Raw genomic sequence first — 17,211 nt, 5'->3', positions numbered from 1 at the left:
GCTTTCATGCCCTTGTCCTCTATAACTCCCGAGTCCAGAGAGAACGGCCTGTTTGAGAGTCTCAGCCACTGTTCTGCCGCTGTGAGGAGACACCATGACCAAGGCAACTCTTATGAAGGAAGCATTTAACTGGGGCTTGCTGCACAAGACAACTTGATAAGGTCTTATCACGTTCTGGTGGGCAACAAAGAGCAACAGCAATAGTTTGCATTATTTTGGTGGTCTCTTGGAGACCAACAATTTGTCAGGAGGTACCCTATACCTGGCACCAAAGTACCACCTTTGGGGAGACACATGTCTAGCACAGTGACAACCACACTTAGAGGAAGAATAGTGCTACCAAAGATAAGAGAGCTCACTGCAGCCCAAGCTAAACTGATGCCCAAAGATGCCAAGGATGGATCTCAAAGACATCCAGCTGGGAAGTGGCAGAGCAGGGATTTGAACTTGGAGCATCAACTCCAGAGCGTAAGAACCGTCTGGTTTCTCTGCAATGATGTCATGTCTCCCATTTGAACACACTGGTGTCAGTTGGCCATCCTAAAACATTGCTATACCGTCATTATTTTTGGGTCTGGGTAAAAGGTGAAGGGAAGAGGGGTGGGTGACTGCCTAGGGGGAGGATGGGGTTCCAGGAAGCAGGGTAGTAGAGCCCCAGGGGTGGAAGATAATCAGAAATAGGTCAATGACTGGGCTAAGGACTTCCTGCCTTTAGGCCTTACCTGAAGTCACCAACGCCTCCTAGGGGGTCCCCAGTCTCTCCTCATCCTTCTCCTCACCTTTACCTTCTCTCCTTGTTTCTTCCCACCTTCCACCCTCACCCACAACCTCTCCCTCTATTCTCCTCAAACTGAGAAAAATCTTCAACAATGATTTTTTTCTTCTTCTTCTTTAGATGGAAACTGCTGGCTGCTGGCAGCTTTTTATAAATACACTGTCCCCACACCTTGGTCTCATCAAAGCCACGGAAACAGACCATGATGAGCATACAGGAAACTCCAGTGTGGGGTGAGGCTGGGTATTGGAGGTGTTTCCTCCTCCCACCGGTGGCTTCGCAAGGTCAGGGGGCGGAAAGTAAGCTCAGACTGGCTGTGGTTCCTGGGCAGAGGGAGGCTGTCCTGTCCCTCTTGGGTGTGGCCTCTCCATCTAGAAGGTGTGGGGCAACATATTCTGCTCAGGCCTTAGGTTTCTCTGTACAGATATTCAGCGAGGGTAACACACAGCTGCAGTTCTAGATGCTGGGGAAACTGAGGCAGAAGGGTTGCTCAAGACTCTGCCTCAAGAATATAAAAAAAAACTAAAGAAGATATAATCTATGCAAGGTGCTTATCCAGGCATGGTGGAACACAGCTGTCAGCCCAGCACTCAGGAGATGGAGGCAGGAGGGTCAAGAGCTCAAGGCCAGCCTGGGCTACTTGAGACCTGGTCTTGAAACAAAATGAACAAACAGAAGAAGACAAATGATTAAAGATACAAAGTACTGTGGGATAATGCTCTTGTACACTGTAAAGATTTGTCACTCGTATTGGCTTAATAGAATGCTGATTGGCCAGTAGCCAGGCAGGAAGTATAGGCTGGGTGACCAGGCTAAGAGAATTCTGGGAAGAGGAAAGGCAGAGACACAGTCACCACCCAGATGCAGAGGAGATGAGAATGCCTTACTGAGAAAAGGTACCAAGCCTTGTGGCTAAACACAGACAAGAATTATGGGTTAATTTAAATTGTAAGAGCTAGTTAGCAATAAGCCCAAGCAGCAGGCCAAGCAGTTTAAGATAATTAATATAAACCTCTGTGTGTTCATTTGGGACTGAACAGCTGTGGGACCTGGTAGGACAGAAATTTCATTCACAATACTATTCATTCTCAAATACTATTATTTAAAATCTTTTTTATTTTATTTTATTTATTCTGTGTGTATCCTGCACGTGGGGTCCAGAGGACAGCCTCAGATGTCTGCTTTCTTTGAGGAGGTCTCTCACTGAACCTGGAGCTCACCGATTCAGCTAGACTGCTTGGCCAGCAAGCTCATCCTCCCTTCCCCACTGATGGGGTTGCAGTGCCCACCACCACATCTGTCTTTGTACTGATTCTGGGGATTTGAACTTGGATCCTCAAGGCAGAGCCTCGAGCTCTCTATCCTCTGAGCCATCTCCCACTCCCATCAGCTCCAGGCATCCTGCAGGTCTGACACACACTGTTCTAAGTGCGTTCAATAAAGTGCTCTGGAGGGGGTCACCTCTCTCCTCTCTTTCTACCTTTCGTCTTTCCTTCTCTTCGGCATTCCCTCCTTCCCTCCCTTCCTTTCCCCACCATTTCTGGAGAGTCTGTTGTAGGCACGCATTGGGCTGAGTGCCGAGGTCCCATCAGAGTATCTCTGAAGGATTCGTGTGCTCAAGAGCTGGTCCCAGGCCAGTCACAGCCAGCTAGCCAATGCTGCACTGGTGGCTGGAAACCAAATGCAGACGATCTGTGGGAGTGGCCAGGGTCCTGGTGATATAACTCCCCTGACACCCTGAGGAGGTTTCTTGTCTCCAACCTATAAGCCCAGAAACTCCAAGTCCACAGTGGTCATCAGACACATAAATACCCCAGCTTTATTCTTTCTTCCTGAATATCAGGCAAATGGGCTGACCCTACATTCCTGGGGTCCACACCCCAAATCTTCAATTTGAAGATTTACCAAGGCAGGTCAGCATTCTACATGGTCCCTGAGCTCCACCTGCAGAATTTGGGGATCCTTAAGGGGAACCTCCAAGATCCCTGCTTGCTGGGTTTGAGGTCTGTCTTGGAGAGGCGCCCCCTTGCCATCAGTCCGTCGTCACCACGGCCTTCAGATCATGAATGCTCCAAAATAGGACCTGGTGCCATCCCGTGGTCTGACCAAGCGGTCCCCAGGTACACGAACCACAACCTCCTCCCCCGCTTCCAGGTGCACCACGCCGCCCAGGAAGCTGCTGTCCCACCAGACTCGGGAGGTGTTGGTCCGGCCACAGGGTGACCGCCGACTGACCAGCAGTTCTAGCTCCTTGGGGTAGCGGGATGTACGTTTATACAGCCCGTGTGTGATAGGGACTTTGGCCAGGCCCTGGGGGCAGCCCACGCCGCTCAACTGTACTTTCGAGTACACATAGTAGTAGCCGGCTTCCGTGGTCACCAGGGCCCCGTTGTGATATCTCAGGCCCCTCAAGAAGGCCAGGCCAAGGCGAGTCTCCCATAGCAGAGGTCCACCCTTGCCTATCAAACTGGCGTTGGCCCCTGGGAAGGAGAGAGAGAGAGAACCGGTCAGCACAGGTAGTGCCCGCCCATTCTTCTGTGTGACCTATGCTAGTTGTTAGCCCTGTCTGTCGCTCCGCTGTTGTATCAGGCTGTTTGGGTTGACTCAGTCCTCTCCCATCCAGTAGGTGGGGGACTCTGAGGAGCAGTGGAGCAAAGTGATCTGCTTATGATGTATCCTGACTCATTTCATCCCCATCTCCTTCTGCAGGGGGAGAAACTGAGGCAGAGAGAAGCAAAGCCACTTGGATACCAAAGAGGAAACTGAGGGGTGCCTAAGTATCCTAGTCAAGTGTCAATACTTAGAAATGAAGTTGGGGCCGAAGAGGCAGAACACCTGCCCAGGAGGCCCTGTGCTCCAAACATTGCACAGAATAAACTAGACGTAGTGGCACACACCTGTCTTCTCTGGGAGACAGAAGGACCAGGCCTCTGAACGGGCAGTTCAAGGCCAGTTCAGGCTACTTGAGATCCTGGCTCAAAAAGAGAGAGTGTGTGTGTCTGTGTGTGTGTCTGTGTGTGTGTGGCCAGAGGTTAACACCAGGCAACTTTCTCAATTTCAGCTTCCGGCCACCTTATCTCTCACTGAATCTGGAAGTCCCCTGTTTGTTGAGGCTGCTGGCCAACGCTTCCCAGGGATCTTTCTGTCTCTGCCTCCCCCGGGGTCACAGAGGTGTGTGCCTGGCTTTTGACTGGGATGCTGGGATTTAGACTCATGCCTGTGTGGCCAGCGCTTTATGCACGGAGCCATCCCCCACCTCCACCTCCACCTTTTATGTTGTAAATAGTTTTTGATTATAGTATATTTTATCCCTGTTCTGATTCATTTCATACTGTGTTAGACTAGAAATCAAACTGACTGTGGTATGGAAGCACAAGAAAAAATACGGTACACATGACTGGGCCCGGTGGCAGCCGGATGGTGGTGGTGCACACCTTTACTCCAAGCTCCCGGGAAGCAGAGGCAGGAGGACCTCTGTGAGTCTGAAGCCAGCCTGGTCTACAGAGCTAGTTCCAGTACAGCCCAGGCTACGTAGACAGACCCTGTCTACTAACAAAATACAGGGTGTGATAGGCCTGTGTCCCAGCATCCTCTGAGGCCTCTGAGGACCTTGGGAGGTGTCCATATGACTTAGCAGGGCAAAGGGGGGGACTTTATTTAGTCCTCAGGGGCTGTGCTTTCTGGGTCACCTGCCAATAAGCATTGTACGAACGAGGCCGGCAAGATGGCTTTGAGGGTAAAGGTACTTGGAGCCAAGACTGACAACTTGAGTTCAATCCCTGGAGGCCACAAGGTGGAAAGAAACAATCGTCCCGAGAGCTGTCCTCTGGCCTCCACGCTGTGGGATGTACATGTGTACGAACAGTAAGAAACAAAAAGAAGTAAATGTAAACAAAAATTCAAAACACACTGAATGAATACCTAAATGGTTGCCTGAACTTCTCAAGACCTGGCTCTCCCAGGACACCCCAAGCTCCAGCCCATGTGAAGACCCAGGGCCCCCTTACCTGTGAGGTGTGCTGCTGGGTGGGCCTGTTGAGACCGCCGCTCTGGGGAAGAGAGTCCGAGGTTAGAGACACAGAAAGAAGCAGGGGTGGGGGTTTGTTGGGGCCACCTGTCAGTGTCAGGTTCTGCCCCTTCCAGAAGTGACCCAGACTTCTGCTTCTGGGGGAGGGGTACTTGTGGGGCTCCTCAAAATCACATTGGGTGATCCTAGGGTGTGGGAGAGTCAGAGTGGGAACCATTACATCTCCTTCTTAGGAGCTGGGGCCCAACTCACCTTCTGTCAGCTTCTCCCAGGAGCCTGTGTCTCTGTCCTGAAATGCAAACAGGGCTCTTGGTGAGGACAGACCACACCCAGAGTCACACAGGCACATGGCGATGAGACTGTCTGGCTATGGCCGCAGACACCACCCACGGACACATACACAGGGCCACAAGTGCACACAACAGTCCCAACATGCGTGTGCGCACACCCACACACAGAGAAACACACACATACACACACGCACACACACGTACACACACATACACATACATGCACACATACACACGCACACACACGTACGCACACATACACACACGCACACACACACGTACACACGCACATGTACACACGCACACACACACACATACACATGCACACACACACATACACACACACAATCAGGGTGTTTTTTGAGATTGACTCTCATGTAGCCCAGGCTGGCCATCAACTTCCTAACTAGCCTCTGATGACCTTGAAATCCTTGGGTCTTCTGCCTCTCCATCCCAAGAACCAGGATGATAGGAGTGTGCCATGGAATTCAGTCAAGATCTGAGGAAAGCTCAGTGTCTGAAATGCTTGAGACTAGAAATGTTTCAGAACTGTTTTTAAGGTTTTTGGAATATTCACATGTCTTAAAAAAATCATTTGAGGGCCAGTAGAGGGCTCAGGGGGTAAAAGTGCTTACGGCCGAGCCTGGCTATCCGAGTTCAAGCCCCAGAACCCACATAGAGGGGGACACAAAGCTGACTCCACAAAGGTGTCCCACATACATGCTCCAGCAAGTGCACGCCTGCTCATATCCACACACTAATAAGTAAAGGTAATAAAAAAAAACTTAACAAGAAAACAAAGGCGAAGATTGCAGAAGTGTATTGTTTACACAAGTGACCAGGTGTGGCACACAGACAGATACACCCGTGGCTTATTTGAAAGGGACAGAGAGTGAACCAGGATGGCCATGAAGCCAGGGATGGGCACAAGGGTCCAGCTAGTAAAAACAGTCATGTACGTAAGTCCCAGGGAAGTTGCTGGGCCTCACACACTCATATCCCCACATACAGATGAGAAGACAGGGTCAGAAGCCCTAGGGTCTAATCTCTGCCTGGTACGCATACACAGCAGTAAAGAGATAGACGCTGGAGAGGCTACCCTGGACCCCCGAGCCCCACGTACCGGTAAGTGAGTCACTGTGTCCCCAAGTTGCTGATGCAGTCTCAGTAGGAACCAGCCCTGAGTAGCCAGCCCGGCGCCCAGCAGCAGTATCAGGGCCAGGTTGACTTGGGCAATGCCGCAGCGCTGTCTCCTGTGGTTCTGTCCCAGACGCCTGAACGGGATGTCCGTTTGTCCATCCACCACAAACAGTGAAGGCTGTACCACACTCTCCATGCCAGAGCAGCTGAGGCCCAGAAGCCCAGGGATGGGGCAGGCGAGTCTGAGTTCCTCCCCTCCGGAGGAAACCACGATTGCCCAACGCTGGGGCTTTGCAAGCTGCAAAAGCTCCTGCCGCCCTGCGGCTCACTTTAAAGCTGAGGTTTGGTGCCTCCGCTTTCCCCACGCACCCTCCTCTTCTTCCTGTGCCCCCAGAAGGCCCGGCCCCCAGCTCACTCTCACTCACGCCATAGCTCACACTTTCCAGAAAGTGTGACTCAGGTGGAGATGGACGGGACAGCCCCCGCTCGCCCAGTGTGGTAGCTCTGTTCCCCTCAGACGCGCTTCTGTGGGTTCCATACAAGCTTCCAACACGTGCATATGTAGACACACATGCAAGCACACACCTTTGTGTCTATGCTTCAGCCCATGCATGTGGGTGCAAATGCATGTGCAGATGCATGGCTGTGGGCATGCAAGGCGCAGGTTTGTGCATGTGTGCATGCGGGTGTAGATGTTCTGATCTATGCCTGTATGCATGCAGGTCAATAAACACATGCATTTCCTGATGTGTCTGCAGGCCCATATGTAGACACACGGGCTACAGTGTGCATCATCTCTGTAGGCCTAAAAACGTGAGCCTATTTCCACCTTGAGCTATTCCTTCAAGGTTATTGTGTTTCTACCTCAAACGAAGGTCCCACCTAGATGCAAAGCTGAGAGCTCTGCTCTCTCAAGGTGATCGGCAGACAATAACCCGAGTGGCTAATAGCCAGACCTCGTATTTCAGGAATAGAGAAGCAGACATGCTTCTACTTCAAACAGAAGTCTAAGGATCCTACTAAGGGTCCAGTTCTCTTAAGGAGATAACATTGGATTCCACCCAGGAGTGGTTTGCCTACAGAATGTTTTGGTCTAGGGTTTGAGCGTGACTTGTTTTGTCCTAGCAACAGAATGTTTAACTGTGGAGGTATCCTGCGACCTTCAACCGGTTTGTTCATTTCCTGGTATCGTGTTAATGCAGGGTTTTTTTTTTTCTTTTTTCTTTTTGATCTTACTCCTATCTCTTGGGGTCAGGGTATTTTAAGCAATTGGAAGTTAAATGCAACAATTTCAGTATTCACTGGAACTCCCTCCTGATACTATTCTATGTTTTTCTTTTTTATTATTTCACATGTGTCTTTGCATTCTTTACTAATATTTCTGAATCCCCACACCCCTGCCCTGGAAAGAGGTGTTTTTGTCGAGGCTGGTGTCTGACAATCTTCCATCAGTACGCGCGTATATGTACCTCAGCATCATGAGTGTGCCCGTGTGTGTCCCTCTCAGGGACGGGGCTGGGGGTAGATTTCGAGATCCCATGACTTTGTCCCTGAGTCTTCAGCCTGGACCTAAGCCCCATCACACACACCCAGATTCCAAGGGCTCAGGGGTGCTCAGGAGGTACCAGCTCCCCTTCCCAACATCAATGCTTCCCATGCTGTAGTGCTTGACCTCACAAAGGGATGGCAGTCCTGTGATCACAGAACCCCAGTGCTCTGCCACCCTTTCACCTGCCTCAGGAGCGGCCCCCTCCAGGAAGCCCAAGTACGTGAGGTACTGAGGGATGAGTGCTGTTGACACGGCCATGGCCATGCCGAGTACTACAGAGTTTCCAAACCTGATGGAAACAGAGAAGCCTTCTCTTCTGCTCCGTGTTGACAGGGTGTGTGGAAAGCATCCTCCATTCTCCCCCTGGGTGTTGTCCATCTGAAGATGGCTCCCCCACAGAGACTGCTCCTATGGAGGTTAAATACCTGCTTTCCAGATCCCTGTGTGTGCGTAATCCCTGTCTCCTCGCTTATCTGTCTGTCATAAGCTGCTTCCTTCAGCCATTGGCAATAACCCTGCCTCTCTGTTCAACCCTGTATGATACAGGTGCTGAGCTATGGGGGTGCCGGAGGCCCAGACCGTCTGACCCCAGGTGCCCCACACAGCTGCGTTTGTCTTTTCTTGTGTTGTCCCACTCAGCTTCATTCCTGGGACCATGCAAATGACTCAGCAGTCTGGAGTGACCCACCATACTGGATCTGTCTGGAAGAATTTGCTAGTCTCTTACAGTCTGTGCTGGACAGTTTGTCACAAGCTGGGGTCACTTCAGAAGAGGGAACCTCAATGAAGAAAATGTCCCCTGATGTGGGAGTGTCATATATCAATCTGTTGATTTCATTGGTTAATCAATAAAGAAACTGCTTGGCCTGATAGGTTAGAACATAGGTGGGTGGAGTAAACAGAACAGAATGCTGGGAAGAAGGGAAGTGAGCTCAGACGCCATGCCGCTCCTCTCCGGGGCACATGCGATGAAGCTCCGAACCAGGATGGACGTAGGCTAGAATCTTCCCCATAAGTGCACCTCGTGGTGCTACACACATTAATAGAAATGGGCCAGGCAGTGTTTAAATGAATACAGTTTGTGTGTTGTTATTTCGGGGTATAAGCTAGCCAGGCGGCTGGGAGCAGGGCAGCAGAAATGCAACCCGCAGCTCCTTCTACAGTCCCCAGCAGACTGGCCTGTGGGAGGGCGCAACTCACTGCAGATCATGCTACCCCTGTGCTGGTGGTACAGGGTTTTCTAGGAAAGCAGACTAAGCAAGGCATGGAAGCAAGCTAGTAAGCAGCATCTTCCATAGTTTCTAAACCAAGTTGCTTTGGGTCATGGTGTTTTATCACACAATAGCAATTCTAAGGTGACAGACATGACCATGTTTTGGGGATGACCATAGTGGCAACTGAACTCTGAGTATGCAGAGCCCTTTGGGCTGTTTTGTGGGAGCCTGGTGGGGAGCTGAGGACAGGGCAGATGATGGGGGCCTGTCTTGTGAAGTTACAGAGGGACATTTGAGAGCCCCTCAAACAACCAGGGCTTCCTAGGTGTGGGATACACACCTTTAGTCCCAGCACTTGGGAGGCAGAGTTCAAGGCTAGACTGGTCTTCCAAGTAACCAGAAGGCAAGGGCTATAGAGAGATCTTATTTCAACAAGACAAAACAACAAGAAGACTATGGTGAGTGCTTGATATCTGAAGTAAGTTTCCTTGGTTCAGCTCAGCTGGGGCTGCAGAATCAGCCGGGATTAAGAAGAGACCAGCATAACTGAGAGGAAATCTAGGAAGTGTATGTGAAGGCATCCTTCATCCCCCGCCCCCCCCCCCGGGTGCACACAGAAGCTGTGCTCAGAGGTGCGCAGGGTTGAACCTCATTCTGGCAACCCAACTTGGGAGGTGTAAGAGTCACCCAATGGTGCTGGTTTTGAAGGCATGCGGGGATCTGGGAGAGCAGCTGAGGCCTGGTGCTGTGAGAGGCCAGAGGAGAGGCACAGACTCAGTGTCAGTGAAGGACCCAGCGTTTTGGAGATGTCAGTACCATGGACTGACCACCAGAACAGCAGCAGCGGCAGAGTGAAGCCTGCCTCTGTTTAGAAGACAGGCTGTGTGTGCAGCAGAGGGCAGAGCTGGAGAAGTGATCCAAGCACCTTGTTGGAGCCCAGAAGTTATGTGTGGATCCTAGACATTGAACATTGTCTACTTACGCAGTTGGAGTTTGGTTTGGTTTTGTCCAGGTTGTTGACTGTGCCCTGGTTCTTCCTTCTTGAAATAAGGAAGTATTTAGTTTGTTTTCAATTTTACAGGAACCCACAGTTGAGAGATTAAAGATGTTTAGATGTTAAAAATATCTTGAAATTTTAAGGAAACTAAATTTCAAAGTGTTTGAGTTTGTAAGGTTGTGGGGCCTTTTAAGATTGCGAAATGTTTTATATTGTAATGTTAATATTAACGTGTGATCTTGGGAATGAACAAGAAAGGAAAGGGTGTGGTCTAACAATTATGTGTTTGTGTGTCAGGTTGACAAGGAGTGAATTTTTGTGTCAACTTGACACAAGCTAAAGTCATCTGAGACAAGGGAACCTCAAGTGAAGAAACGCCTGTAGAAGATCCAACCATAGGAAACCTGTAGGACATTTTCCTAATTAGTGGTTGATGACGGAGGCCCAGCCCATTGAGGGTGGTGCCTTCCCTGGCTGCTGGGCCTGGGTTCTATACTAAAGCAGATGGAGCAAGCCATGCAAAAGTCAGTAAGCAGCAGCCTCCACAGCCTCTGTACCAGTTTCTCCCTCCAGGTTCCTGCCCAGTGTGTGTCTTGTCCTGACTTCCTTCAGTGATGGATGTTGATTTGGAAGTGTAAGGCAGATAAACCCTTTCCTTGCCGAGATGCTCTCGGCCGTGGTGGTTCATCAGAAATCAGAACGATTTGTTGAAAATGCTGTCTTTTTTCCATTGTATACTTTACTGCACATACTGGCTTTGGGGGAGCCTAGGCAGTTTGGATGCTCACCTTAGGAGACCTGGATAGAGGTGGGCGGTCCTTGGGCTTCCCACAGGTCAGGGAACCCTGATTGCTCTTCGAGCAGATGAGGGAGGGTGACTTGATCGGGGGAGGGGGAGGGAAATGGGAGGCGGTTGAGGGGAGGAGGCAGAATTCCTTAATAAATAAATAAATTAATTAATTAAAAAAAATAAAATACAAATGAAATGCCAAAAAAAAAAAATCAGAACGAAGGCAGAGGCGAAGGGTTTACTTTGCTTACAGTTAGTGGGAAGAGCCTGTCATGGTGAGCCAGCTGCTCAAGTCAGGTCCACAGTGAAGCAGCAGAGAGGTGAACCCTGGTGTTCATCTTCTCCTTTCCATTCAACCCAGGACCCCAGCCCAGAGGATGATGCAACTTAGCTGTAGGGCAAGTCCTCTTCTTTATCAGGGACAGAGATAGAGGATTGTTTTCATGGTGATTCTATCTCCTGTCATGTTGACAATCTAGATTAACCCACACAGCAAGTACAGGTGTGAGGGTGCCAGGCAGGGTTCAGAGGAGCCCGGGAGGTTCAGGGGAGCCTGGGGAGGTTCAGAAGAGCCCTGGGAGGTTCAGGGGAGCCTGGGGAGGTTCAGAGGAGCCCGAGGAGGTTCAGAGGAGCCCCGGGGAGGTTCAGAGGAGCCCCGGGGAGGTTCAGAGGAGCTCAGGGAGGTTCAGGGGAGCCCGGGGAGGTTCAGGGGAGCCTGGGGAGGCTCATGAGGACACCAGGGAGGTTCTGGGGAGCCGGGAGGTTCAGAGGAGCCCGGGGAGGTTCGGGGAGCCTGAGGAGGTTCATGGGGCACCAGGGAGGTTCAGGGGAGCCCACAGGGAAACAAGAACATGAGGCTCATCTCTCGCAAGTGAAGGGGCGGCTAGCTGTGGCTGAGGAGAGCAGTGATACTGATGTGAATGAGAACTGAGAGCTGACATTCAAAAATATGAGTGGGATGAGGAAGGAGCCCTGTGCCTGGGGAGGAGGGCAGAACCTGCTGGCTCCCAGGTCTTGGGTGGTTTTGCTTTTCCTGGAGAGACGATTTCTATGTCTCCTTGCAAGTAAAGGGGAGAATAAAGGGCAAAAGGAAAGGTCTCACAAGAGTACAACTCGGTGAACCAGTGAGTTTATCCTGGTGATGGAAGCATGGATGAGGGTTCCTTACAGGAACCAAAGGGAGTCAAAGACACTTGCCTCACGAAAGGTCCCAGCTGAGCACGGGTGATGACCAAAGAAGGATGGCATTCTTGGATTCCCTGTGACGTGTAGGCAGTGTGAAGATATGTGCAAACATTAGCAATCTTCCTCAATGACTTCCCAAATTACAATATTTAATAGATATTTTTAGTTATGTGTGTTCTTGTGGGTATATGAACATGTGTGCCTGGTGCCTGCAGAAGCCAGAAGAGGTCACCAACTTCCCTGAGGACAGAATTACAGCTAGGTGTAGGCTTGCAGAACTGGCATCTGAGAACACAATCTGTGTCCTCTACAGTAACATTATGAACTTGGGACAAGGAACCCCAACTCTATCCATCTTCTTCACAACTCTTCATCCTCCTCACATGTCTCCATCATCTTCCTCATATCTCTCTGTCCTCCTGCTCACATCTCTCCATCCTTCTCACATCTCTCCGTCCTCATGACATCTCTCCACACTCCTCACATCTCTCCATTATCCTCCTCACATCTCTCCATCCTCCTCACATCTCTCCATCCTCCTCACATCCTTCCATCGTCTTCACATCTCTCCATCCTCCTCCTCACATCTCTCCATCCTCCTCACATCTCTTCATCCTCCTCCTCACATCTCTCCATCCTCCTCACATCTCTCCATCCTCCTCACATCTCTCCATCCTCCTCACATCTCTCCATCCTCCTCCTCACATCTCTCCATCCTCCTCACATCTCTCCATCCTCCTCACATCTCTCCATCCTCCTCCTCACATCTCTCCATCCTCCTCCTCACATCTCTCCATCCTCCTCCTCACATCTCTCCATCTTCCTCACATCTTTCCATCCTCCTCACATCTCTCCATCATCCTCACATCTCTCCATTCTCCTCCTCACATCTTTCCATCCTCCTCACATCTCTCCATCCTCCTCCTCACATCTCTCCATCATCCTTACATCTCTTTATTCTCCTTACATCTTTTCATCTCTCTCCTAACACCCTTTTTATCCTCCTTATTTCTCTTCAGCTTCCTCATTTGTGACAGTGTCTCTGTAATGCTTAACTCTTCTTAGCTGAGATATTCTGATTCTTTAGGCTTGCCGACCTGACCAGTAAGTTCCTTGTGTGATCTTTCCGACTACAGCTGGTGGAATGACAGACCAGTACCTCCCTGCCCAGCTTGACTGTGGGTGCTAGGGATCAAGCTCTAGCCTTCACGCATGCCTAGCAAACACTTTACCAACTGAGCCCTCTTCCCAGCCTTACCCCTGGTAATTTAAAATGCCTATAATTATCTGTTTATTGATTTCTCAGTGTGTTTTAGTTACTTTTTGTTACTATGGTAAAACACAGAAAGACTGACTCATTTTCTGTCCTTTGTCTATGTTAGCTTTGAGTTTTCAGATACGTGTTTCATTTGAAACACTCATGGAAGCCAGGAAATTAGTGAGGGGCCACAGACAGTGGGGAGGCTTTCCAGGGACCAAAGAAGGGGGACATGGAACCCATGGTACAAAGGTTTAAAGGGGTTTAGATTTAGAATAAGGATTGGGATATTGGGGAGGGTGGGAGGTCATGGTAAAGGAGGAAATATGGGAGGGATACATAACACTGAAGATAGCTGAACTGGTGCTTGGGAAGCCTATGTACCACACTGTTTGTGAGATATGATATATATATATGTTCATACCCTATAATGAACGGGGTGCCATTGCTCCTCTTAGACACCACTGACTAACAAAGAAAAAGCCGGATACCAAGAATGGCTTACTTCTTTTGGGATTGCTGATTAATGAAGTCTCATAGACCCCCGAAGATTACATGTTAGTGTCAATGCTTTGGATAACCCCAGGACTCTATAATAAGATCCCATTGCTGAAGACACCACGTATTTGAGTCACAGAACACAGAGAAGTCAAAGTGATGTGTCCCGGAAGCTTCATTCCTTTTGGCTAGCTTTCAGATTGCTGGAAGGTTCTATGCACTCCACCAGAGAAGAGTAACCTTCAGACTTTCCCAGCTGTGAACACTGAGAGCTACAGTAATGACTGCTTGGCAAGACACGTCCATTGAACGACAGTGACACAAATACCCCATGGTAACCAACCCATCTCCTGATTAAGCCCCCTCTGCGGGAAGACGTCTGCACCTAGCACAATTACCAGGCCAGGGATCTGTGGCTAGACAGGTCACAGGACCAAGGGGAAGACCTACTGCTCAACAGACACAGTGCTGAACTGATCCTGATGACTCTTTGCTAGACCCTCAGATCAACGCAGCTCTCAACTGTCATGTGAGAATTTTCTCTTTGCATTGGTTGGTGATGAAGAGAATAAGGAGATTGAAGATTTTCATTCCTAAGTAGAACATATATTCTGTACCCCTTCTTTCCAAGGTTCAGGGACCATTGCAGAAGAAGGGGTGGAAAGACTGTAAGAGCCAGAAGTGGTAGATAATGACAAAGACAGTGCATCCTAGTTAGGGTTCCTATTGCTGCAATGAGAAATCATGGCCAAAGCAAGTCGGGGAGGAGAGGCTTTGTTTGGATTACACTTCCAGATCACAGATCCTCAGATCACAGACCATAGACCACAGTTCATCATCAGAGGAAATCAGGACAGGGACATAAACAGGGCAGGAACCTTGGTATCTGTATGTTTCCAGAGCCCTATCATCCTCCTTCCACAAGGGAATATCTATACCTGGAGGAAACAGCAGCACAGACCAAGTGAACCACAGCAGCCCGGGAAAGAGAACAGATGGGATGGGGCTGAGCTGCAGGTGAATCAGAAGGTGTGTGTGTGTGTGTGTGTGTGTAGGTGTGTCTGAGCTCCAGGAGACTCAGCAGGTGTGTAGGTGTGTCTGAGCTCCAGAAGAGTCAGCAGGTGTGTGTGTGGGGGGGATGTATGAGCTCCAGGTGAGTCAGCAGGTGTGTGTGGGGGGGTGTATGAGCTCCAGGTGAGTCAGCAGGTGTGTGGAAGTGTGTCTGGCCTCCAAGTGAGTCAGCAGGTGTGTGATTGTGTGTCTGAGCACCAGGTGACTCAGCAGGTGTGGGGGAGTGAGGGTGTCTGGGATCCAGGTGAGTCAGCAGGTGTGTGGGTAGTGTACCTGAGCTCCAGCTGAGTCAGAAGGTATGTGGTGTATGTGAGCTCCAGGTGAGTCAGCAGGTGTGGCTGTATATTTAAGCACTAGGTGAGTCAGCATGTGTGGGTGTGTGTCTGAGCTTCAGGTGAGTCAGAAGGTATGTGGGGGTGGTGTGTCTGAGCTCCAGGTGAGTCAGCAGGTGTGTGGGTGTGTGTATGAGCTCCAGGTGAGTAATTAAGTGTGTGTGCGTGTCTAAGTTCCAGGTGTGTCAGCAGGTGTTTGGGAGTGTGTCTGAGCTCCAGGTGAGATGGTAGGTTTGTGTGGGTGCTGTAATTGAGCTCTAGGTGAGTCAGCAGGTGTGTGGATGTTTTATGGCTCCAGGTGAGTCATCAAGTATGTGGGTGTGTGTCTAAGCTCCAGGGACTCATCAGGTTTGTGGGTTTGTGTATGGCTCTAGGTGTGTCATCAAGTGTGTGGGTGTGTGTCTGAGCTCCAGGTGAGTCATCAGGTGTGGGGGTGTGCATCTGAGCTCCAGGTGACTCATCAGGCATGTGTGTTTGTGTGTGTTTGTATGTGTGTATTTTAGCTCCATGTGAGTTAGAAGGTATCTGTGTGGTTTGTCTGAGCTCCAGGCGAATCAGAGGTGTGTATTTGTGTGTGTCTGAGCTCCAGGTGAGTCAACAGGTGTGTGCTTGTGTGTCTGAGCTCCAGGTGAGTCACCAGATGTGGGTGTGTGGGGGTGTCTGAGCCACCGGTGAGTCAGCAGGTGTGTGGGTGGTGTATCTGTGCTCCAGTTGAGTCATCAGCTATGTATGGTGTATCTGACCTCCAGGTTAGTCAGCAGGTGTGTTGCTAGTATATTTAAGCTCTAGATGAGTCAGGAGGTGTGTGGATTTGTGCATGGACCCAGGTGAGTCAGCAGGTGTGTGCCGGTGCGTCTGAGCTCCAGGTAATTCAGAAGGTGTGTGTGTGTGTGTGTGTGTGTGTGTGTGTGTGTGTGTGTGGTTATCAGAGTTCCAGATGAGTCAGCAGGTGTGTGTGGTTTGTCTGAGCTCCAGATGAGACAGCAGGTGTGTGGGTGTCTGGGTGTGTGAGCTCCAGGTGAGTCAGTAGGTGTGTGTGGGTGGTGTGTTTGAGCTCCTGGTTAGTCAACAGGTGTGTGTGGGAGGGTGTCTGAGCTCCAGGTGAATCAGCAGGTGTGTGTGTGTGTCTGAGCTCCAGGTGAATCAGCAGGTGTGTGTGTCTGAGCTGCAGGTGAGTCAGCAGGTGTCGGGGGGGGCATAGGTACCACTAGACATAGCAGAGATGATCAGAAGATAACTGTTGATAAAAAATGTTTGCTGTGTAGTTGTGAGGACTAGATGTCTGTCCTCAGAGCCCACGAAATCCCAGTACAGAGAGACATAGCCTAGCTGGTCAGTGAGCACAGGTAAACGGGAGAGACCCTGTGTCACAAAACAAGGTACACACAGCTGGACAAAAGGCTCAGTGGTTAAGAGCTCTTGCAGAGGGCCCAGGCCCAGTTTCCAGCGTCCGTATTTTGCAGCTCATAACTACAAGGTGCAGGAGATCTAAGGCCTCTTCTGGTCTCGGCGAGTACTGCACACACACACACACACACACACACACACACACACACATTTTAACAATTTCTGGGGATGGATTGGTGGCTCTGTGGTAAAAACACCTGCAGAGGACCTGGGTTTAGTTAGCACCCCCACACCCCCATCAGGCAGCTCACAGTCACCTGTAGCTTCAGCTCCCTTTCCTGGCCTCCAAGGGCACCTGCAGTCATGTGACTCATAAAGACTCATGCAGACACACAGTTACATTGATACATATTTTTGAAAATAAAATAAATAAAAATGCAAGATGTCAGCAGTGGTGGCCCATGCCTTGAATCACAGCACTCAGGAGGCAGAAGCAGGCAAAGCTCTGTGAGTTTGAGGCCAAACTGGTCTATGTAGTGAGTTCCAGGACAGAGAAACCCTGCCTTGAAAAACAAATGAAAAGAAAAACAAACAAGCAAAAAAAGAAACAAAAAGAAAAGGAAAAAAGGAAAGAATTTTGGTGCCCACATGTACATGCACACACACACAACTTGCACAGATATATGTTGACACACACACACACACAACACACCATAACTCCAGACACCGGAAAGAGAG

General features: G+C 50.0%; 1 protein-coding gene across 1 annotated transcript; it reads right to left on the bottom strand.

The window, feature by feature from the left end:
* Positions 1–2,571: 2,571 nt before the first annotated feature.
* Tnfsf14 (TNF superfamily member 14) lies at positions 2,572–6,540 on the bottom strand. Its single transcript, XM_075943568.1, has 4 exons — positions 6,216–6,540; positions 5,055–5,091; positions 4,783–4,824; positions 2,572–3,255 (listed from the first exon to the last, which is right to left on the bottom strand). Exons 1-4 carry the CDS (start codon positions 6,426–6,428, stop codon positions 2,831–2,833), a joined length of 717 nt encoding a protein of 238 aa, XP_075799683.1. The 5' UTR covers positions 6,429–6,540; the 3' UTR covers positions 2,572–2,830.
* Between the last annotated feature and the right edge of the window lie 10,671 nt (positions 6,541–17,211).

The sequence above is a fragment of the Microtus pennsylvanicus genome, chromosome 12 (genome assembly GCF_037038515.1).
Source record: "Microtus pennsylvanicus isolate mMicPen1 chromosome 12, mMicPen1.hap1, whole genome shotgun sequence".
Taxonomy (NCBI): domain Eukaryota; kingdom Metazoa; phylum Chordata; class Mammalia; order Rodentia; family Cricetidae; genus Microtus; species Microtus pennsylvanicus.
This window is presented reverse-complemented; position numbering and strand designations above follow the sequence as displayed.